At 53.2% G+C, this 20,795-nt stretch overlaps 6 protein-coding genes across 6 annotated transcripts; 4 read left to right on the top strand and 2 right to left on the bottom strand.

Moving 5' to 3' along the window:
* The first annotated feature begins 3,596 nt into the window (after positions 1-3,596).
* Positions 3,597-7,327, top strand: N656DRAFT_773598 (carbohydrate-binding module family 50 protein). The gene is made up of 2 exons (XM_064814092.1): positions 3,597-4,632; positions 4,704-7,327. The coding sequence occupies exons 1-2, from the start codon at positions 4,077-4,079 to the stop codon at positions 6,833-6,835; spliced, it is 2,688 nt and encodes an 895-aa protein (XP_064675028.1). The 5' UTR covers positions 3,597-4,076; the 3' UTR covers positions 6,836-7,327.
* A 323-nt stretch (positions 7,328-7,650) lies between these two features.
* Positions 7,651-10,284, top strand: N656DRAFT_773596 (uncharacterized protein). The gene is made up of 2 exons (XM_064814091.1): positions 7,651-9,886; positions 9,957-10,284. Exon 1 carries the CDS (start codon positions 8,088-8,090, stop codon positions 9,822-9,824), a length of 1,737 nt encoding a protein of 578 aa, XP_064675027.1. The 5' UTR covers positions 7,651-8,087; the 3' UTR covers positions 9,825-9,886; positions 9,957-10,284.
* A 25-nt stretch (positions 10,285-10,309) lies between these two features.
* N656DRAFT_39028 (ribosomal protein S4e) lies at positions 10,310-11,712 on the top strand. The gene is made up of 3 exons (XM_064809493.1): positions 10,310-10,546; positions 10,692-11,114; positions 11,257-11,712. The coding sequence occupies exons 1-3, from the start codon at positions 10,533-10,535 to the stop codon at positions 11,606-11,608; spliced, it is 789 nt and encodes a 262-aa protein (XP_064675026.1). The 5' UTR covers positions 10,310-10,532; the 3' UTR covers positions 11,609-11,712.
* A 1,506-nt stretch (positions 11,713-13,218) lies between these two features.
* On the bottom strand, positions 13,219-14,104 carry N656DRAFT_39343 (uncharacterized protein). The gene is made up of 2 exons (XM_064809506.1): positions 13,724-14,104; positions 13,219-13,661 (listed from the first exon to the last, which is right to left on the bottom strand). The coding sequence occupies exons 1-2, from the start codon at positions 13,861-13,863 to the stop codon at positions 13,349-13,351; spliced, it is 453 nt and encodes a 150-aa protein (XP_064675025.1). The 5' UTR covers positions 13,864-14,104; the 3' UTR covers positions 13,219-13,348.
* A 753-nt stretch (positions 14,105-14,857) lies between these two features.
* On the bottom strand, positions 14,858-15,490 carry N656DRAFT_773593 (uncharacterized protein). The gene is made up of 2 exons (XM_064814090.1): positions 15,007-15,490; positions 14,858-14,929 (listed from the first exon to the last, which is right to left on the bottom strand). The coding sequence occupies exon 1, from the start codon at positions 15,369-15,371 to the stop codon at positions 15,180-15,182; it is 192 nt and encodes a 63-aa protein (XP_064675024.1). The 5' UTR covers positions 15,372-15,490; the 3' UTR covers positions 14,858-14,929; positions 15,007-15,179.
* A 1,139-nt stretch (positions 15,491-16,629) lies between these two features.
* N656DRAFT_38709 (uncharacterized protein) lies at positions 16,630-19,126 on the top strand. The gene is made up of 8 exons (XM_064809480.1): positions 16,630-16,652; positions 16,717-16,847; positions 16,916-17,303; positions 17,398-17,797; positions 17,873-18,490; positions 18,555-18,859; positions 18,915-18,952; positions 19,019-19,126. Exons 3-8 carry the CDS (start codon positions 16,992-16,994, stop codon positions 19,044-19,046), a joined length of 1,701 nt encoding a protein of 566 aa, XP_064675023.1. The 5' UTR covers positions 16,630-16,652; positions 16,717-16,847; positions 16,916-16,991; the 3' UTR covers positions 19,047-19,126.
* The last annotated feature ends 1,669 nt before the right edge of the window (positions 19,127-20,795 follow it).

Below are 20,795 nucleotides of genomic sequence, written 5' to 3'. Positions count from 1 at the left end.
CTACTGTGTGAACACTTGCTTGTGCACTTGTTGTAGACCCTTTGGCTCTACCGAACCTCACCCCGTTCAAGTCGACCTTCAGTCTGAGGAGTCCCTTTCAGTGGTAGGGGACCGAGATTCGTCACAACTAAGCTAGTTAAATGCCTAATAGGGTATAAGAAAGTAAGTAATTCCTTATATTTTCTACCTACAAGTCGGAGTTAATCCACTTCAACAAAGGCCGGAATCACTAGCCTAACCCACTTCGGCTGGCTAGGCCAGACCCGGGCCTTGACCCTGACGACCGCTATATAGTGGTCAAACCGGTAGCCTTTGCTAGATTTCTTGGTGTGTGGCTTGATTGGAGGCTTAACTGGAGAGCCCACGGGTCTAAGGTAGCTAGTAAGCTGAAGACCCAGGATTTCGCCCTGTCGAGGATTGCGGCCAAGACTTGGGGCCCTAGTCTTCTTCGGGCCCGGGAGGTATATACCAAGTGTATTCGGAGTGCTATAGCCTTCGGTGCCACCAACTACCACAAGCCTACTCCACTGGGGGCCCTGGCCTGAGGCCTGGCCCAGGACTTAGCTAAGGCCCAAAACCGGAACCTTCGGATAGTAGTGGGGGCCTACAGGGCCACCCCTATCCGGAACCTCGAAACTGAAGCTTGGGTCACGCGAGCTTCAAGTGTATCTGAATCAACTGAATGTAATCAACCCTCCGCTCCTATTAGCAATGTGTGCCAACAGACATACGAAAACGTATAATAGCTCAATTAGCAGTGATAAGAGGGGCGGGGATCACATGCTGCAGAGTAATTGCTCTTTTCTGCTTTTCAAGCAGTTGGGAAGCTCACCGGACATTGTTACTGCTTGAGGGTGTCCGGCGATCCCGGTAAGCAAGTGCCAGCCTTTCAACTCGGCCACACGATAGAAACCACAACAAGGCTTGGTGCTCTGCCTCTGCCATAAATCCAACGGTACTACTCCGTAGGTACTGGGTGCAATATACTGTAGTGTAGTACATCCCACACGGTGACTAAGGTACCTCTGCTTCGCGTGTTGTTGTTTGCCTTTGCTCACGAATGCTCAATAGCGCTATGCTTGTTAGAACATACCTACCTTAGTGGAATATTATTGGGTCTGGTAACAGGTCTGGGAGAGTACGGGGATCTTTGTGGTAGTTCCCAGTATTTGAGAGCCCACCAAGTGCCTTCAGGCTCACAGATATCCCAACAGATCCCAAGGATCCCAAGGATCCCAGAGATCCCAGGGTATCCAACCCTCTCAAATAGAGCACCTATTCTCAATGGCGCTGTCGCATATCCTGGGCAAAAAAAGTGCACCTGCACCCGATCGGGGATTTCATCCGATCGATGCGATGTACTGGATTGAGCTTACAAGGCGACTACACCTTATACAACAAGGATTACAACTACGAAAGAGGACATGCACGATCACGATTCGAAAAGAAGACCATAAGTAATTGAGTTCAATTAACTACCGCTAAGCTATCTTGTCTATGAATTTGTAGAGTAAGAGCGAGAGAGCAATTGATATTGCTGTCGCATGTGGAAGTCGCGGCCGATTTGCAGGTGTTACTGTGGGAGACTCCAGGGATCCCTGGGATCTGGCTGTGGTAGTTGGGGGGTAGTTCCTACGGTGAGAACTCTCCAAGGAGGATCCTAAATATGTAACTACCCCAGGACCCTCCGTGAATGGTTGATGGCCCCTATACAAGTTCTCCTAGGTAGTAACATACCGACTTGACGACAGCTCCATACTAACTCAGCAACCCACCCTGCAACCAGGTGTACCATACGGCGTCTGGATCAACCGCCCAACGCAAAGTCTGGACGGTACGCCTGCTTAGCAGGATGCGCTGAACTGCAATTCCCAGCTGCATGTCGGTGGTAGTGCGATGGATATGGCCCAGCTGGTCAGAGACGCGCTGCTGACGTAGCATAATAGATTGATAATACTGCAGGTGAAAATCGACTCGTCATGCATAATAAAGCGGCATGTCAGCTGCTTGATTCTTAAGAATGTATCCGACAAAAGGCATTCCCGACTCGCATTCGCCAAAGGAACCCAATGTGCGTTTATTAAAATAATGTTGGAAATGTCGAGGAGATGTGTGACCAGGCGAGCCAGGTAGACGAGTTGTCTGAAATTTCAATATGCGGAGTTGAGAAGAGGTCTGTATGGACTGAGCGATTCACTTCAAAGAATAATTCGCGACTCTCCAATTGAACTTTAAACCGAAAGTACTATGGCCATCAGACACATTGAGTGTACAAAAAGCAAAGTCGGTTCAACTCCTCTGCGATTATATATTCTCCGTCATAGGGATAACATAGACGTATACGGAGTATACAAAACCGAAAAGGCGAGAAGCAGGAAGGAGACTCGGAAGTAGAAACCGCGAGGAAGAATCAATGCGAGAGCAACTGGGTGCACAATCCTGCAGACGTACCCTAGCGTATGGGCAAGGGGACCAACACGTGAACGTCTAGAACCCGGGAGGAAAAGAGATCGATCCACTGCACAGCACAGTAAAGAGGCTTTCCTGAATGCCTCATCCAATTATCCGTGATTTTCTCATATTTCCTGTCGCACTGCTGCAGCTTGGAATCCATCAGTTAACTGGGTCTTCCAACAAAACGTTTGCTGCATGTAAGTTAGAGCCACCGAAGAGACCAGTATGCCAATTCGTTCCTACATGTACGTAGTATTTATGTGTATTTAACCTATTCACCCGGCGATGTGGACTCGGTGGAGCGTTGAGGCTTCGGCCACGCAGCCTCAGCCGATTGATCCGATCGATCAGCGCAGAGCCTCATCGCCGAATAGAGAAGTGATCAAAGCCCCGCGGCAGCACGAACCTGGATCAGCGACAAGACCGGAGAAAATAAAGGGGATATCCAGGGACTCTCCATCTTCATCGTCCACGACACTACACGTGTATAGGTCAAGTATATTGCAATGACTCGTACAATCACCAGGCCCGGAAATCCGCCAACCAAATGAATCAAATCAACCAAAATTACCGCCGCATTGTGCATTGGCGTAGGATTCTAGTCAAATGAGTCCAGAAAAACGCACGCTATCGATCGCGCGAAAGGGTGGAGTCAGCCGAATGGGGAGGGTGCTCAAGCCCAAGGTTCCATTGCCACTCACGGGCAGGCAGAAGTGTGGACAGATACTTGACTGCTTTGGGTCTGGCGTCCAGTCAGACGCGCGGGTTGTTGCTTCATGGGACCAGCAAGCGACGCGGGGATCTTGTGCAAGAGCGCCATGTCACCGTCTTGGCAGGGGCACCCTCCTCAAGGCTCGGGCGTTGGCGGATGCTCGGCTCGGTCAGCCTTTCCCGCTCTCGCTCGAGAAACCATCAATCGCACGGCAAAAAGCAACGATGTGAAGTGAACCGCATCGTACGCGATATAGGTATGGTCTTCCATGGCTCTCGAAACCGTAAACTAGTATGGAAGGTATCACCTAGGATGCTCCAGCAGGTTGTTGCTGAGAAGCCGAATAACGTTAGCGTCGGGTCCGAGCAGAAGAAACTGAGTCGTGGTGACTGACAGCCCGTGTGCACCAGGTAATCACCGCCCGCAGGCACTGCCTGGCATGTACATTCGCTACTGTCATCCACACACAAGAACCGGGCGGTTGGAAATGCGTGATGGTAATTTCCCGCGTCCCCTTTACCGCAACCCCCCCCTCCTCCCCTGCGCTTCCCATCCAGGTTACGACGATGAAAGACCGGGTGAGGTCAAGTGGCATCCTTGGGGGCGACGGTGGCTCGGTGCCGCGGTAGGGCTACCCGCCTGGGCGCCCAGGGTTGGAGTCTTTTCCTCGTGGGTATGAAAAAGCTGGTGTGCCCTCGACCGGTCCAGCCTCACCTGCTCTGCTCTGCCCTGCTTCCTGGCCTCGTCCAAAGTCAACACCAGACGGCGTGCTCTCCGGCCGTGCAAACATCTTGTTTGCGTCCTCTCATTGTTGCCCTCGCGCAGCTCCTTTCGCTCCTTACGGCCCCCCCCTTGGGCCAGTCACTCCTTTCTTGTTGTATACACTACTACTTAATCCCAATATTCCGTAATGTTCACCAAGACGCTCGCCCTTGCGGCTATGGCTGCTGCCCCAGCGTTGGCAACCCCAGCCGTCAATGTCTACTGGGGCCAGAAGGGGCTAGAAACGGACAGACTCCGGTCTTACTGCGATGCTCCCGGGTTTGAGTACGTCACGGTCGGCTTTGTCAACAAGTCTCCTGAGAATGATCCCTCTGGCCTGGGGTACCCGGGGACTGACTTCTCCCGTCACTGCTTGGACCTCTACTACATGGACAAGAGCAAGCGCAAGTCGTCTCTTCTTAGCCACTGTGGCCTCATCTCTGCCGACATCAGGTACTGCCAGAAAAAGGGCAAGAAGGTGTTGCTTTCCATTGGCGGCGAATTCAACCCTCCCAAGACAGACTACAGCGTCTCAAGTCCGGCTGCCGGGGAATACTTTGCCAACTTCATATGGGGCGCCTTTGGCCCCTATGACCCGTCATGGGAACTAGCAAGACCCTTCGATGACTTCTACAGCGGCGCCGACGAGGGAGAGGAACACTTTGTATTCGACGGCTTTGACTTCGATATCGAGGCCAAGTTCGGTGAGCCTTCCGCCTCTCAACCGTAGCTGGTAGCTACAGTAGTCACGATGGATGCTAATACCGCCCTGCAGACGACCAAAGCGGCTATATCGCCATGGTCAACAAGCTCCGTGAATTGACCAATATGGACACCAGCAAGAAGTACCTCATCACTGCAGCTCCGGAATGCCCTCTTGACCCTCGGTATTTCAAGATGAAGGACATCATCCAGAAGTGTTCCTTCGATGCTCTGTTTGTCCAGTTCTACAACAATGAAGTCTGCGAGGGTGCCGCCAACAATTTCGATGCTTGGGCAGCCTACCTCCAAGGTACCGAGAGCAGGGATGCAAAGATCTTCATTGGGCTTCCCGGTTCTCCTCAAGCGGCAGGTTCGGGCTATCTTGATCCCATCGCCGCAAGGAATCTGCTTCTCAAGCACAAGAACAAGGCATCCTTTGGAGGCGTCATGGTTTGGGATGCATTCTTTGGCAGCCAGCTGCCAACAGGTACAGGCGGCAAGAACTACTATCAGTTTGTCCACGACGTTGCCGTTGGTGCGCCGGCGCCGACAACCTCAAGCCCCCCCGTGCCGGCGCCAACTGATTGCGTCAAGACGTACGAGGTTAAGCCTAACGACCTATGCTACCTGATTGCGAACGAGTACGGCCTCTATCTCTCCGAGCTGTTGCAATACAACCCTAGTCTTAATTCGGAATGCACGAATTTACTGGGAGGCCAGAAGCTTTGCGTCAAGCTCGGTAACTTGCCTAAGAGCACTAGCACCACGGTAGCAACAACCACGTCAACCAGCACTTCGGCCAGCTCGACGACTACCTCAGCATCCTCGACAACCACCGCCCCGTCGAGCACTTCCGAGGCCTCCACCACCACCTCGACCTCTGAAGTGCCTTCCACTACAACCAGCGATGTGATCACCCCTACCTCCACCGAGGAAGATAAGACTAGCACATCGCCGGCTACGAGCACTTCTGAAACCTCCACCACCACCTCAACCTCCGAAGTGCCTTCCACTACAACCAGCGATGTGATCAGCCCTACCTCCACCGAGGAAGACAAGACTAGCACATCGCCGGCCACGAGCACTTCTGAAACCTCGGCCACCACCTCAACCTCCGAGGTGCCTTCCACTACAACCAGCGACGTGAGCAGCACCATCACCTCGGCCCCTGAGGTGAGTTCGACCACCACAAGCGATGTGGCGAGCAGCACCTCCACCGATGACGATGACTCTTGCGAGGATGATGAGACTACCACCTCCCTTCCGTCTGTCACGGGATCTCCCAGTGGGACCACAATGTCGCCTGATGTCAGCACCACAACCACGTCCTCACCCAGCGACAGCGCTACGCCGACCGACGTCAGCACTACAGCCTCTGCATCCTCTGGGGAGAACACCACATCGCCTGGCACCAGCACAACCACCTCGCCCACTTCCGAGGGCAGCTCCGACCCGACCAGCATCGCCACGCAGAGCTACACCACGTCAACCATCTACACGACAAGCACATATACCGTTACCTCGTGTGCCCCTTCGGTGACTAGCTGCCCTGGCCGCGTCGTGACGGAGACCATCGCTATCTCGACGACTGTGTGCCCCGTCACCCCCACGGCGACCGCAACGGCGACGGCGACGGAGACCAGCTCCCCGCAAACTTCTGAGGGCGGCGAGACCTGGACCACGTCCACCATCTACTCGACCAAGACGTACACCATCACGAGCTGCCCACCGAGCGCGGCAACGGACTGCCCTGGCAAGCTGGGCCAGGTCACGACCGAACTCGTCGCCGTCACCACAACCGTGTGCCCCGTCACCACTGTCACCCCGTCCGCATCGGCGTCAAAGCCTACTTCTACCGCCCCCGGCGCTGCGGCTACTATCAGCTCCCCGGTGGGTGGCAGTGAAGAGGAGGAGGTCGACTCAACCACGACCTCGCAGGCCACAACGACCAAATTCACCACCATCACCGTTCCCAAGGTGACTGCCACCGTCAGTGCCTCGTCCGAGACCAAGGAGACCAAGGTACAGACGGCCAAGTCCACGCCCCCTGGCGCTCCGGCTTTGGGAACAGGCACTGGCGTTGGTGTCGTTAGGCCGAGCGCCACGTACACCGCGCCTGTCACCGCCGGTGCCGGGCGCGTGGCCGGTGTTGGTGGCCTCGGGCTTCTTGGGGCCGGCCTGCCACTCCTGTTCTTTGCCGTTTAAAGTTCTTATTCTTTTCTTCTGTGGCGGATATCCCTGTGTATGTACAGTACAGTACATCAATGCTTATGTGTCTGTCTTGGGTATATGGGGTTTGTGGACTCAATGGTATCCGCGGTTATATTGGATAATTTAGTCAAAAAAGTAATCATGAAAATTCACAATGACGTTGTAAGGGGATGAATATGGATTCGAGATGCGAACTGCTCATGCCTGACGACAGGGGGATATTGAATCAATGTCATAAAGTCATTACGTTTCTACATCCATGGCTTACATACGTATTGACAGCACGCTCCGCGCAACGTGACGGCGGATACAGTGCCTGAAGCATCTTCATTCCGTCGTTGCCATCTATCTTTGGCAGCTGGTTCCACGGGGAAGCCGAAAAGAGAGCTGCTGCCTCGCTGGAGCAAATTTGCTGCTCGCTTACTAAATGATCGCGAATTCCCAGACTAGGGATATATTATTGGAGCTGAAACTTGGGTTGGCAAATGCTATTCGTGATCACAGCGGTCCTGGCTTTGCACCTGCCCATCGTTGTAATTGAGGGCGGATTGATCTGCTTCCGGGCTCGAGTGCAGCGCAAGCTGGAATGGCTCGAATGGCTAACGCCCGTTAGCAGGGTCCTTGGACCCGTAACGTAGGTAACATTCCCCGTCAGTTGGATTAGAAGCAGTCTAGGTAACTACCTACCTTGATTCTTTAGAGGGGCCATCTACTTCGTACATACACTCCACTGATGGGACCTGGCGGTGTGCAGAAGCAATCAACAGATGCATAGGGTACCTTAATAAGTATTCGTACATAGCTGCTGGTGTGGATTTAAGTTAGAATAGCCTGGCCGTTTTTCGGGAGGTACGTAAAATACCTACTGTAAGTTTCCAGCACCTAACGTGCCATGTTACAGCTACTCTAACAGTGTATTGCGGGTCGTTGCTTCACGATGAGATGATGCTGAGGTCCGAAATATCGTTACCTTAGTGTTAGAAGAACCTTCCCCTTTCTGTCCGTCCTCAAGCAGAAAGCCCACCGTCAAGGGGCTGGCCTGAGAAGAATTATTCAGTGTACTTTACGTTCCCGAAGCGCAAATTTGCAATTAAGCTTTTTGTATCTTGCCGGCACCGAAGCCCATCAGCGTCCGTCATTGCTCATCGCTCGCGTCGAACTCGCCCAAGACCCCGACCTTTTTCAGTCTCCGGGCCGTGCCCTGCCCGCTTCCAAATGCCCCCCTCTCCGAGGCCATTGCTTCACGATGGCTACTATCGAGCCACGGCTTATACACCTCCTCAACAGTTCGCAAACTCCTGATCTCCCTCCGATACAGCTCCGACCTTTGGCCCCCGCCGCGAGCCAGTCACTATCGCTACCCCCTCTCAAGCCCGACTTCACAGGAGATCAGCTGGCCGACAGGCCCGGTCCGAGCCAGATCCAGACACGCTATACCGGTACCGCCCGCGATGACCTGCCTGCCAAGCCGGTCCCTCGACCGGACGACAAATCTGGCTTGCTCACTGCGTCGATCCGTCCTCTCCAACTACTTCTCGCCGAACCCGAGGTGACCGCGACGACGATTCCACTGCGCATGATTGTAGACGATGCGCCCGAGACACCCGAGGACCCCTCGACCAAGAAGAGGCACAGGACGCTCCCTGCCAAGGAGGACTTTGTCCAGTTGCCACAGCCGCTCAAGAAGCAAAAGTCGGCACAGCAGGTCGTACCGCCCATTATTGCTGGACTCCACGAACCCCCGCCCGACCCCGCAGTCTTCCCGCCCATTACCTCTGCGTCTTTTGACGACGGCGAGCAACCTTACGGACTAGCTGCCTGGAAGGAGTTTAGTAGCGGCCCCGAAGAGAGATCTCTTGCCATCCGCGCTGTTGACGCTGTTGACGCTGTTGATGTGGAAAGGAATCCCGCTCAGAAGGCCAAGAGGCGGGCTATGAAGCCGAGGAAAAAGTGGTCAGAAGAGGAAACCAACAATCTATTGCTCGGAGTTAGCCGCCATGGTGTTGGGAGGTGGACGACCATCCTGGAGGATCCCGACTTCAAATTCAACGGCCGGACCGCCGGAGACCTCAAGGATCGATTTAGGACATGCTGCCCAGAGGAACTGCGGGTCTCCTCGACCGAGGAGCGCCTCGCATACAGGAACGCCGGTCCGGCCGCTCATGCCGAGGAGAAGACTACACCAAAAACCGGATGGCAGCTGGAAAATATCCTGATACCGACTGGGGGTAGCACGGCTGAACAGGAGGCCATGTCGCCATCTGCTCCTCCAGACGCGGATGCACCCAAGCGGAGAAAGAGTCGGGCGCACCGCAAGAGGCTGGAGGACCTCGCCGAGCTGGGCATCCATGGGCCCTTTGAGAAATCACACCGCCGGAAACGCCGGCCTTTCACGAGGCAGGATGACAGGGAGATTCTAGACGGCCTGGAAAAGTATGGGCCGTCTTGGACCAGGATCCAGCGGGATCCAAAATACAACCTATCTACACGACAACCTACGGACCTGCGTGATCGGGTGAGGAACAAATACCCCGAGATATACGCCAAAATAGAAAAGGCAAACCTCCAAGTGAAAGACGCTACCCGCGGGAAAAATGTCCTCGAGCCATCCGTCAACATGGCCGTCGATAATGCCCGTAACTCTGCTCTGCCCATGTCGCTGGAGCCGCATCTGAATCGGTCAGGTTCCAAGGAGGACATATCGCGACGGACAACTACTCCCAGCTTCCACGAGTCGACCGAGTCACTTCCAGGCTTGGCCGATCTTTTTGACATGAACGAGGGCCCAGGCACGTCTCTTATCGGAGGCCCACACGAGATGGATCTCAGCCACCTTCTCCTCGATGACTCTCATGTCCCGAGTGAGCACCCAAAGTTTGGCCGCCCAGACGCAGCCTCGAATCGCACGTCTCCCGCTGGCGGGCATGCAGACCCCGGCCTTCCGCCCAAGATGGGGAGGGCGCCAAACAGGAAGTCCACATGATTTGGTTTCCTTTCGCCAAATCTCTTCAGCAATATCGGAATTGGGGATGTTCTTGCAATGCCCTGCGCATTTACAATTTGAGCATTCTTGACTGTACATCTTTAAACGCTTGGTATTGGGAGACCGTCAAACCTTGCTTGGGAATACCCTGGACACGGGTTGGGATTCCACCCAGCTTTTTATTTCTCTCTTTCGGGTTGAGGGCGCTCAGCTCACATTGCAGCACCATAACAACGTACACGCGGTTCGGTAAGAAGAACATTTTTATACATTAAGATAGAAAGGGAGCAATCTCTATTTCGGGTGAGGAGCATTTCAAGTGGCGCGCGTCAGTTTTGTTACTAAGTAGTTGTGGTTCACTCATCGGTATTGTCGTTATTGCGATTAGCCAGTTTAGACGATTTGTTGATCTATTACCAATTTACCAGTCGGGCAGGCAGAAATAACCATTTCCATATATCCAGTTGAAACTCAGATATGAGGTCGTCATCAGAAGGGACATGGAAGAGTCGAAGCTGCGCTTTAACCCTAACCCGTAAAGTAACTTACTGTTTTGCCCTTGCAGACCGCCTTTCATGCCCCACCGAAATTGCTAGGGCTAGCAATCCACAAAACCATTTTCTTGCAGATTTGCCCATGCTTCCACTCTCGTGACATTCCTTTCAGTTTTCCCATCGACCAGCACATCGACAACAACATCTCGCCAAGATGGGTAGAGGACCGTGAGTAATCTCCAGTCAAGCTTCTTCCTCAAGAGCGGCCGGCCATATGCGTTGAAATTCGAAAAAAGCGTTCCGGCGTCTGCAATTGCGGCTCCCCGCTTGCACAGCATCAAAGTTGATCGCGATGCTAACCTACAGCCGACAGGAAGAAGCACCAGAAGCGCCTTAGCGCGCCTTCGCACTGGCTCCTCGACAAGCTGTCGGGTGTCTATGCCCCTCGGCCGTCGGCTGGTCCTCACAAGCTCCGCGACTGCATGCCGCTGATCGTCTTCGTCCGCAATCGCCTCAAGTACGCGCTCAACTACCGCGAGACCAAGGCCATCATGATGCAGCGCCTGGTCAAGGTTGACGGCAAGGTCCGCACCGACATGACCTATCCGGCCGGCTTCATGGACGTCATCACAATCGAGAAGACTGGCGAGAACTTCCGGCTCATCTACGACACCAAGGGCCGCTTTACCGTTCACCGCATCCAGGACGAGGAGGCCAAGTACAAGCTGGGCAAGGTCAAGCGCGTCCAGCTCGGCCGCGGTGGTGTCCCATTCTTGGTTACGCATGATGCGAGAACGTAAGTTCTGCCATCTGTCAGCCGTTGGACCAAGCTTTGGTTGGATCGCTGGGAACCGCACCCTGTGGGACCACGATCAAAAGCAGGATCTTTACGGTTGGTATGCCACAGTAATCCCCTGGTTTGCTAACCCACTCGGCAGCATCCGCTACCCCGACCCGCTGATCAAGGTCAACGACACGGTCAAGATTGATCTCGAGACGGGCAAGATCACCGACTTCATCAAGTTCGACACAGGTGCCATTGCCATGGTCACTGGCGGTCGTAACATGGGCCGTGTCGGTGTCATCACTCACCGTGAGCGCCACGACGGCGGCTTCGGCATCGTCCACCTCAAGGATGCCATTGACAACACCTTTGCTACCCGTGAGACCAACGTCTTCGTCATTGGTAGCGAGAAGCCCTGGGTCTCCCTGCCCAAGGGCAAGGGTGTCAAGCTCACCATCGCTGAGGAGCGTGACCGGAGACGGGCCCACGCTCTTGCTGGCCACTAAATGGGATTTTCACGGACTTGGGCAGGCAGGACGTTTGGGTTGTTTCTTACAAAAGCATGCTGGGATGGAGTACCGGATGTCACTTTAGTTCAGGCTCGGCAGTAGAGAGCCTATTGCTAACTGGTATACCTGGGTCAGGATTTGACCCCTTACCTCTCCCGAAATGCTGGACTGCCCTTCCGCTGAGACTTAACATTTTTGCTTTGCTTCACTGTCCTCTGTACGTTACCCTTGGTAAGTGTATCACGCCACGGGTCTGACTTCCCGCCACCGGCGGGTTTAAGGCGGCTCTTTTTGGAAGCGGTGAAGCATCTTTTGTCACATCTCTGGTCTCCCGCAGACGCGTCCAGGCCCAGCCTCCTGCCACGGACGACAGCACAACCACCCCACCTCCCGTTCTCAACTCGATCTCTAAAAGGAAAATTTTTCCGTCTGCTAATTTTTTTCTTCATTCGAATTTGCCTTGCTCTCTCCTCTCAGAAACCAAATCAGGCGTCTTGCAGGACGTCTGCTGCAGAACCGAGCTGACCGCAATTCAAAACACCCGACTTACCGATGGGTTGATTGGGATCCTGCTGCTGCTGCTGCTTCCTGCCAGAAAGCTCACGCGCACATCCCACACAACAACATTACCTCTCAGGGTGTTGTACTTTATGAACTACATACGGGTACCTACGCTTTTATACATATTTGCTTGCAAGTGGCTGGCTCTGTGGGATGTGTTGCGTTGTAGGCTTGCAAGGTCGGTGGAGGAAGGGGGTACAGTAAGTGCATACTGAATTAAGTTGCGGCACCCTGCCTTGGGCACAGCCTGTGTGTGACAGCAGGGACAACTACCTCCGTACCTTGGTTAACCACAGTCATCAGACGCAACAGTGGTGAGTGCTGATGTTCTTGTCAACGTAATACAATAGTCATAGTACATACATAGCCTTATAAAGGATATGTATCTTAGGTACTGTATGTAATCACGGGATTACTCCTTGAGGGATATAAATACTATAAAGGCAACCAAGTTGTCTCGAGTAGCGGGATACTGTAAATCGAATGAAGGGGGACATAAACAAGGGAAACCCCACGTTGTTCGCCTCGAGTAGTGCGGGTAGGGTAGTGTTGCCTTATGCGCTATATGTAGGTCGCCGTAGTCGTGTGAGGTCCGGGAGGAGAAGGAGGGGTTGTAGTGTAGTCCAACAATGTCCACAATCCTACGTCAACCTGGTGGATATGGGGAAAGGGAAGAGGGAAGGGTGCTCTTGAGAGACGAAAATAAAATCAAAGATACAAGAGGCATTTCAGCTAGTAGCTGAGTGTAGAATCCTTGACAGGTCACCCCAGAGTCAATGGTCACATTGAGTTCTTGGCGTCCAGGAAGTTCAGGACGGATATGGGAACATTGGGAAGGGACTGGTATTGCCCTTTTGACTTCTACTTTCCCAGCTATGTAGGTACTTGTAGTGGCATACAATTTGATTTCACGCATGGGAGTGTCTTAAGCGACGCCACTCTAAACCATCATCCTTTCTGGGGTCTAGTACTCCGTTCATCACCTGGTAATGCTCGAGGCCAACCGGCGACCGGGGAGCACTCGGTTGTCTCGGGAACGGCACGTGACCCTTACCCCTATTGATGACGGGCTGAATTGTGGCATTCTGCTCAGAACTTTGCGCCTCTCGCCCGTACTCCCTCCAAGTTTGAGCACGGCTGAGTGAGGTACGAGCAGCATAAGTTCACACAAGGGAACTATGCTGTCAGACATCGAGCTCGACAGCTCGCCGTGGGGGTAGATTTTAACCAGCGAGGCGAGAATGATCCCGAGTCGCTGGACCTGATAATCCGAGTCGTCAACGCGGCTATGCACAGAGCCCCCGCACAAGCATCCAGCAGACTACACTGGCGATCTGTTGAGATGCTCGGAGATTTGGCAGAAGCAAGTCGGGGAAACCCCTTGCATAGGAAGCATGGGCTGGAGTCAAGAAGCTTGGATGGCGTCTGTTGCGGATTGATGAGTGCCTGTCTCTGACTGGCAGGCGCAGAGTGTTTACCTCGAACCCGACTGGACCAAGAGTTAGTCGGCGTCATCGCGCTATACCAAGGATAGCGTATGGGGTTTTTAACGACTCAACTGTGCGATTGGCTGCGCCATGCCTTCGGCGAACGTTGATTCCGTATTGTGTCCAAGTCCAGAGGAGCAACATGTTCGTCATGTAACCTTGGTTGTCCACGGACGATGCCAAGTCCTCATGCATGGCTTGCATGCTCGCGTCCCTTGCAGCTATTACAGTTTACCAAGATGCCTAGGAAGCCGGGCAGCGGACGATGTATGTACTGTATTGTACATACATAAATACCTTGCTCCATCAATAGAAAACCTCCGCAGTGCAGGTGGCGGGCGGGGGTCAGGCGGAAATTAAAAGGATCAGGATGTGATTCGAGAATTGAAGCAACACCATGATCGAGGCTCACAAAGCCCTCGTGCCCGGCTTCCTTCAGGCAGAAATGCAGCGTGGGGAGTGGCTGTGAGTGAGGGTGTGTAGGTGCAAGCTCGGCTCCGTCCAGTGTAGGTCAACGTATCCGTAGTGTAAAGGCCTGTGAAGACAGGAATCCTTCTGATGATGTGGCTTCCGAGCCGGCCAGTGCGGGGAAGAGAGCTCCCTCAATTGGATCGAACGACTTGCTTCCGTGATGAATTTACAGTACAGTATTCGAGAATCGAGATCCAGATTTCCATACTTTCTCGATGCCGAACGTTTTGTTAACTTATGAGGGAAGGAACCCGGTCAAGCGTTGTTGCGGGCAAATGTCTGGTGGGTCCAGGGCACAACACAGACAGTGCATCATTGCATAAATACTATACGATGCACAGTGTCGGTGGCTTGAGAACCTTCCGCTCGGTAACTGATTTGGCGGCGCCATCATTCAGCGCGACCTTGGAAGACCAGACACAAGACCGGAGGCTTTTGCTGACTACATCTCCTCCTTGCCATTACACATCGAAGTCGGGTCATGTGGACTTAAAGTGGGCTTCCAAACACCAACAAGTCCAGGATTTTATCCCCAATGCCGTTCGCTTTTCCCCGCCATTTGGAGCGGTCTGGGGATACATGTTCTGGTACGTTAAGACCTTGGCCTGACCGTGTCACCGTCTTCAATGCTTCGTCCGGGCCGCTCTTGGGATGTCTTAACAAAGTGCCTAGATTCTGTGCAACCCAACGTCTCCAGAGCTCACTGCAGCCACAATTCACGATCCCATGACCTTCCCTGAGATTAATATCCGTGCAACTTACTCCATGTCTGACGCTATATGGCATTCAGAGGGTAGAGGTGAGCCGTCTCTGACTGTATCCGTATTTACAAAATGTTCCCCTGCGAGCTGCATCAAGTTGTGTGACACTGGGCAGAGCCTTCCAGGGGCATGGGCAGACAAACGTATATGCCTCGAACATTCCTACCCACCTTGTCCTACCTCGTCGTACATCTAAGATGGATGGGATGTAGGACTTCGGTCAAAGATCATCAAGTGTCACAAAGAGCCAGACCCTTGTTAAGAGAACTTCGATCCTCAGTGGTAGAGCTACGAGCCGCCTTTCCTGCCGAACGAGTCCTTCACAAGGAAGCGAGTAACTTTTGGCGCTTGAGGCTTATCCTTCGAATGCTCTGTTGAGTACCATCCCCCATCTAAAGAGCACCACCATTGAGTCCGGGAAACGGCCGGAGCATGCTCAAAGGCAGACGGTCCGTCCGCTTCGAGCGTTGATGTAGTCATGGTATCCGATTCGATGTGTCAGGAAGTAACATAGGTTACGGATCCTAAGATGGTCGCGTGGTCCGAGTTCAATTAGTGTTTAACTAATGACGTCCGTCCTGCACCGCGCAGAATTGGAGCTGAATGGGGCAGGCTTGCCCAGATGCGGGGGGTGCGTGCACACTTACCCAAACAAGTAGTAACGTTGATCACCACCGGTAGGTACTACCGGTAACAGAATCATCTATAGTAGAGATTACCTTAGCCGGGTTGCATGTTTCCCATTGTCCCAGAGTCCTGGCGAGACTCTTGCAGGTCGACTGGAACGATTGTTGTTCCCAATCTCAGAGTTCAACCTTGTTCAACTCTTTGAGAAACAGACACTGCAACTTTCGATCAAACTGGTACTGTACTATATGCCTCCAAACAAGGCTGCAAAGGCAAATGGATATTCCTGCCTGTTTTTCTATTCTGTGCCCTCCGGGCCCGCTTCCGACTCGAGAAACGGCCCGTCTCAAGGCGACGCTTGACCGGAGCGTGGAGCGTGGGCGGGAGCAAACCAACCGTCTTCAGGTTGCCATCCTGGCTGTAGTACTTTTCAGAGGTACTGTACCTTAGTTACACAGTACCGTACCTAAGGTACCATACCTACCTTACTGACTTCGGTTTAACATGCATGGAGCAAAGGTGTCAGCTCGTTCCTTCTTGTGTTATTAGTTAATTCGAGTCGCTGCTTGGCAACTGTTCAAGTCCCTTCCCCTCCACCGCTCTCCGCTTCTGCAAAGACTGCGCTAATTAGCTTGCGCACGCCTTTCTAATCTCGTTGTACCGACACTACAGCATGTGTGCCGGTCAAACTTGCTTCTCCCGCCACTGGTCCTCTGCCACCTCTCAACCATGCCATACCAGATGCACCCCCTGAGACCCGAGCCTAAGCAGATCAACCCCATTCTCCGCTGAGTATGGCTTATCCTATTCACCTCTTGATTGGACCCGTCGCCGCTCCACCTGCGCTGCATTGGGGCCCGGACGTGAGAGGGAGGAGGCATTACCTTAGTTATTAAGAGGCGATACCTTCTCTCATCACGAGGGACACTGGCGGTTCCGAGACAACTCTTGTTGTTTGTTGTTGCTCAACCCGGTCTCAGGCTGTCCATCACTACCTTGGCCTCGTTCACCGCTTCAGGGTCTCAAGTCAGTCAGTCAACTTACAGCAACTCTCGCGAAGGCGGACCTATGTTGAACAGAGTCGCCTCCGTCAGCCGATAGTTTATCAGTTGTCGGCCTAGGCCCGGCGTGAGTGTGGGTATTGCCGGTTCAATCCCACGGAAGAGAGCTGAGGAAAAGGCTAACACTCTTAGCTAAGGTTACCTTATCCTGCCTGTGCCAGGCGCGAAGAGACAGAAAGTCCACAATCCTTTAGGCTTCGGTCAGAAGTTCCATCCGGTTTGCAAAGACTGCGAATCCGGCGGGGCCTACTTGCACAGAGGAAGAGAGGCATTTCCTGTCGCAAAGCAAACTGCACACCATATATTCGGATCTGTTTGTTGACCAACGGCAGCCAGCCGGACTCTTTCTTGATATTCTGACATTTTTTTTTGCTCGTTATTTCAGGGTCACTTTTTTTTTAAACTTGCCTGCATGTCGGCCAACCGTTTTGCAAGGGCGGCGAGACCCCTCAGCCGATCCCTGACTGTCCTGAACAAGAGCCCCTGCACAGCGGGCCAGCAACGCTTCGCTGCCTCGTCGTCCCGGCCAGCCGCTGCCGGCAATGGTCAACAACCTCGGATTGCCTCAACATGGTCGCTGTCGGGAGTCTTGGCGATTGCTGTAGCTGCCAGCGTGCTTGGTTGGGGCGCATCTGAGCTCCGACACCGGGGGTTCCCGGGTGCCGTGCTGCTTGATAGCGCATTCCCGACACCCAGATATGCAAGCATGCGAGAGATGGAGCAGGTAACGTTATGCTGCACAGCCCGCCCTGCGGCATCCCAGATCTAGACAGCCCCCGAACTGCGGCTAACTGCATCCGCTGCGTGGCGCGCCGCAGGCTTTGGAGGAAATCCGCCAAGAGATAGGAAACGACGACATCATTTCCACGGATCCCGACGACTTGCACGCTCATGGCTACTCTGAGTGGTCGTCGTCGAATCCCGAGGGGCTGCCGGTCGCAGTTGCCTATCCACGGTCAACCGAGCAGGTGTCAATCATTGCCCGCATCTGCCACAAGTATCGCGTGCCCATCATCCCCTACTCGGGAGGTTCCAGTCTCGAGGGTAATTTCTCGGCCCCCTATGGGGGCATCAGCGTCGACTTTGCCTTCATGGATAAGATTGTCCAATTCAACAAGGACGACATGGATGTGGTTGTGCAACCGAGCATTGGCTGGCAGGATCTCAATGATCAGCTGGCCAAAATGGGCAGCGGTCTTTTCTTTCCCATCGACCCCGGTGCGTCGTGTCTTTGTTTTCTGTTCGCAGAGGTGCGAACCTGTGTAAAGCACGAGACTGACAGTGGCGTTGTAGGCCCAAGTGCAAAGATTGGCGGCATGATCGGGACCAATTGCTCCGGTACTAACGCCGTCAAGTACGGCACGATGAAGGACTGGGTCATCAACCTGACAGTCGTCCTCGCCGACGGCACTGTCATCAAGACAAGACGACGGCCCCGCAAATCGTCAGCAGGATACAACCTTAACGGCCTGTTCGTCGGTTCCGAAGGCACTCTAGGCTTGGTGACCGAGGCAACCCTTAAGCTCACCGTAATCCCTGAAGAATTCTCAGTGGCCGTCGTAACTTTCCCCTCAATACGAAACGCCGCATCTGCGGCAGCCGAGGTGATGCAGACGGGGATCCCCGTGGCTGCGATGGAGATCATGGACGAGGTCCAGATGAAAGTTGTCAATATGGGAGGGGCAACCGCCCCTCGGGTCTGGAAAGAAATGCCCACCCTCTTCTTCAAGTTTTCTGGAACAAAAGCCAGCGTGAAAGAGAACATTGACCTGGTCCAGAAGATAACCAGGGGGCACAACGGGAGCAACTTTGAGTTTGCCAAGGATGCGAGGGAGCAGAAACTTCTCTGGTCGGCGCGGAAAGAATCGCTGTGGTCCATGCTCGCACTTCGCAAGGAAGGAGAGGAAGTCTGTAAGTTGTCACGTCAACGGGCCGCTTCAGGGTGAGGCAACTCGGAACTAAGCTGTTGTTGCAGGGAGCACTGATGTGGCAGTGCCATTCAGCAGGCTTGCTGATATAATAGAGGTCAGCAAAAAGGAGATGGACGATCTGGGCCTTTTCGCGAGCATCCTTGGCCACATCGGCGACGGCAACTTCCATGAGAGCATCATCTACAACCGCCAGGACAAGAGCGAGAGAGACAAGGTTGAGACGTGCGTTAAGAACATGGTCAAGAGAGCGCTGGAGATGGAGGGCACCTGCACCGGCGAGCACTCCATTGGATGGGGCAAGAAGGAGTCCTTGCTCTGGGAGGTTGGACAGGACACATTGGGAGTCATGGTCAGCCACCCAGGACAACCTGAAGCTCGTTGTACATGGCTAACTCATTCGACAGAGAGCTATCAAGTTGGCACTGGATCCGAAGTGGATAATGTTCGTCTCACAGACTCGCGCCTAAGACAACCCGATAAAGAATTCTGGCTAACGGAGCATCTCTAGGAACCCGGGCAAGATCTTTGACAGGTAAGGCTAAGGGGTGTTCGAACAAAAAAAGGCTGGATCTTCCGGACAGTGCGATACATTAGCATGATATCTATACAGCATTGCATTGGGCAGCCATAGATGGGGCATCATTAGGGGAACGAAAAGCCGAAGATGGCGCTTGAGGCGGCACTCGGGCGTGGAGCATGAGTCGGTTGAGCAATCCCAGCTCCAGCAAAAATACGGCATTAGCAATCAACTGCGGTGAGGTTAAAAACGGTCTCGAGCGACTCCAAAGTCTCGCAAGAAATTCATGCGTTTCTCAAGCAGATTCTTATCCCATTCATGTCCACAGTGCCTTTGATAAGGAACTCGTGTCCACGGCAAGGGGTATTTACCCACCTCAGGTGTCTAAGTGGGCTCTGGGAAAATGAAGTGAAAACTTCTACAGGTATTCGCCCTCCCCATGTATAAGAAGTGACGGTGTGACTACACGAACACATAACAGGGACTTGTCAAACTCTGCCTCTTGTCATATCTCGAAGTTTTTCCAGAGAGATTCTGGTGCAGCACGCTAATGTATGCTGTGAACAGGCGATAAACCACTGCACTACCTTATGTTGATATGCAAGGTTGACCACCAAAGTTTGAGTTGCCTAAGACAACTCAGCTATCTCTCCCTCCTAAGCAATGGAAATTCACATTGCTCAGGTCCATGCTTAGCAGTCAGCTAGCTCAGGTACCTTCTCAATTTGCGCAGGCTGGTGTCATTTTTCATGGCTCAGCGTGAGACATGGGGCTAAATTGATAGGTAGGAAGGAGCGACCACTCTCTCAGGAGATGCAAACAACCGGATCTGGGGAATGAAAGAACAACGGGCAGCAAACCTGCGGCTTTCCATGGCAATCTTGCTGAATACCAGTACCTCTGGCTGCCTCCATCAGTGAGTCAAGGTCAGGTAATTTCTCGTTCTCTTCTCGGGAGCGCTTGACCTGACAATTTCAGGACGCGTATCGCAGTCCCGTCCCAAGGCTTCGATATCAGTTTTCGACTTAGCGAACGTAAGTTCAATTTTCTTTTTACCATTTCTCCTTTCGGGATACCTTCATCCCTTCGTCGGTTTCCCTCTCGAACTCTCATATATGTTGATTTCTCGGAATCCCAATCACCGGTTAACGTAGCAATCATCTTGCGGTGTCATTGCCTTGGAACTCCATTCCACCCGGCCACCGAAACACTCAACTCCCTTTCCTCTTTGTTATTTTCAAGCCCTGGCTGTGTCTGCCAGGTAAAGAAGGCAACCTCGCGCTTGCTCCTCAGAATCAATGCTCTGGAAGTCACTTTGGGCAGTCTGATCCTCTCATCTGGGATAACCTTTCCATCTGCTACTGCTCTTACTGGCTGCTCTTACGGTTTCGCTCACCAAGCGAGGCGTCATCCTGGAACGACTTATCCCCTTTGATTCTCTCATTGCCCTTAAAATCCTCTTTTGACGCTTCAGGCCGATTAAGAGCCCGTTCAAACCCAAGTTATTTGTCTTTGGTCTCATTCCGATCATCACCTCTGCCGACCCTGCCGACTGGATGCCCTGAATCGATCTGGTGATTCTTGATCTGAGGCATGGATCGCCCTGATTCCTTGCCCTGATTTCCTTGCACCAATTTGTTTTGACATTTGCTTCTTTCTTACAGGTTCATATCAAGCACAACTGACCCGTCCCTAACGTCTAGCGAAACTCTGCACCACTACCTTGGCCTTGTTGCCCTGCCATTCTCCAGCTTATCCTGAGCTGGCT

This window comes from Canariomyces notabilis, assembly GCF_033297395.1.
Source record: "Canariomyces notabilis strain CBS 508.74 unplaced genomic scaffold N656scaffold_1, whole genome shotgun sequence".
Classification (NCBI taxonomy): domain Eukaryota; kingdom Fungi; phylum Ascomycota; class Sordariomycetes; order Sordariales; family Chaetomiaceae; genus Canariomyces; species Canariomyces notabilis.
The sequence above is the reverse complement of the archived record's forward strand: the minus strand, read 5'-3'. Positions and strand labels throughout refer to the sequence as shown.

Excerpts from the sequence above, each read along its gene's own strand:
- N656DRAFT_773598 (XM_064814092.1), top strand. The coding sequence starts at position 4,077 with ATGTTCACCAAGACGCTCGCCCTTGCGGCTATGGCTGCTGCCCCAGCG. Across the intron at positions 4,633-4,703 it reads CGATATCGAGGCCAAGTTCG|ACGACCAAAGCGGCTATATC; the intron begins GTGAGCCTTCCG and ends ACCGCCCTGCAG.
- N656DRAFT_39343 (XM_064809506.1), bottom strand. The coding sequence starts at position 13,863 with ATGCAAGCCATGCATGAGGACTTGGCATCGTCCGTGGACAACCAAGGT. Across the intron at positions 13,662-13,723 it reads GCCAATCGCACAGTTGAGTC|TCGGGTTCGAGGTAAACACT; the intron begins GTTAAAAACCCC and ends CTCTTGGTCCAG.
- N656DRAFT_38709 (XM_064809480.1), top strand. The coding sequence starts at position 16,992 with ATGTCGGCCAACCGTTTTGCAAGGGCGGCGAGACCCCTCAGCCGATCC. Across the intron at positions 17,304-17,397 it reads GCATGCGAGAGATGGAGCAG|GCTTTGGAGGAAATCCGCCA; the intron begins GTAACGTTATGC and ends GGCGCGCCGCAG. Across the intron at positions 18,953-19,018 it reads CTGGATCCGAAGTGGATAAT|GAACCCGGGCAAGATCTTTG; the intron begins GTTCGTCTCACA and ends GAGCATCTCTAG.
- N656DRAFT_773596 (XM_064814091.1), top strand. The coding sequence starts at position 8,088 with ATGGCTACTATCGAGCCACGGCTTATACACCTCCTCAACAGTTCGCAA.
- N656DRAFT_773593 (XM_064814090.1), bottom strand. The coding sequence starts at position 15,371 with ATGACTACATCAACGCTCGAAGCGGACGGACCGTCTGCCTTTGAGCAT.
- N656DRAFT_39028 (XM_064809493.1), top strand. Across the intron at positions 11,115-11,256 it reads GTTACGCATGATGCGAGAAC|CATCCGCTACCCCGACCCGC; the intron begins GTAAGTTCTGCC and ends CCCACTCGGCAG.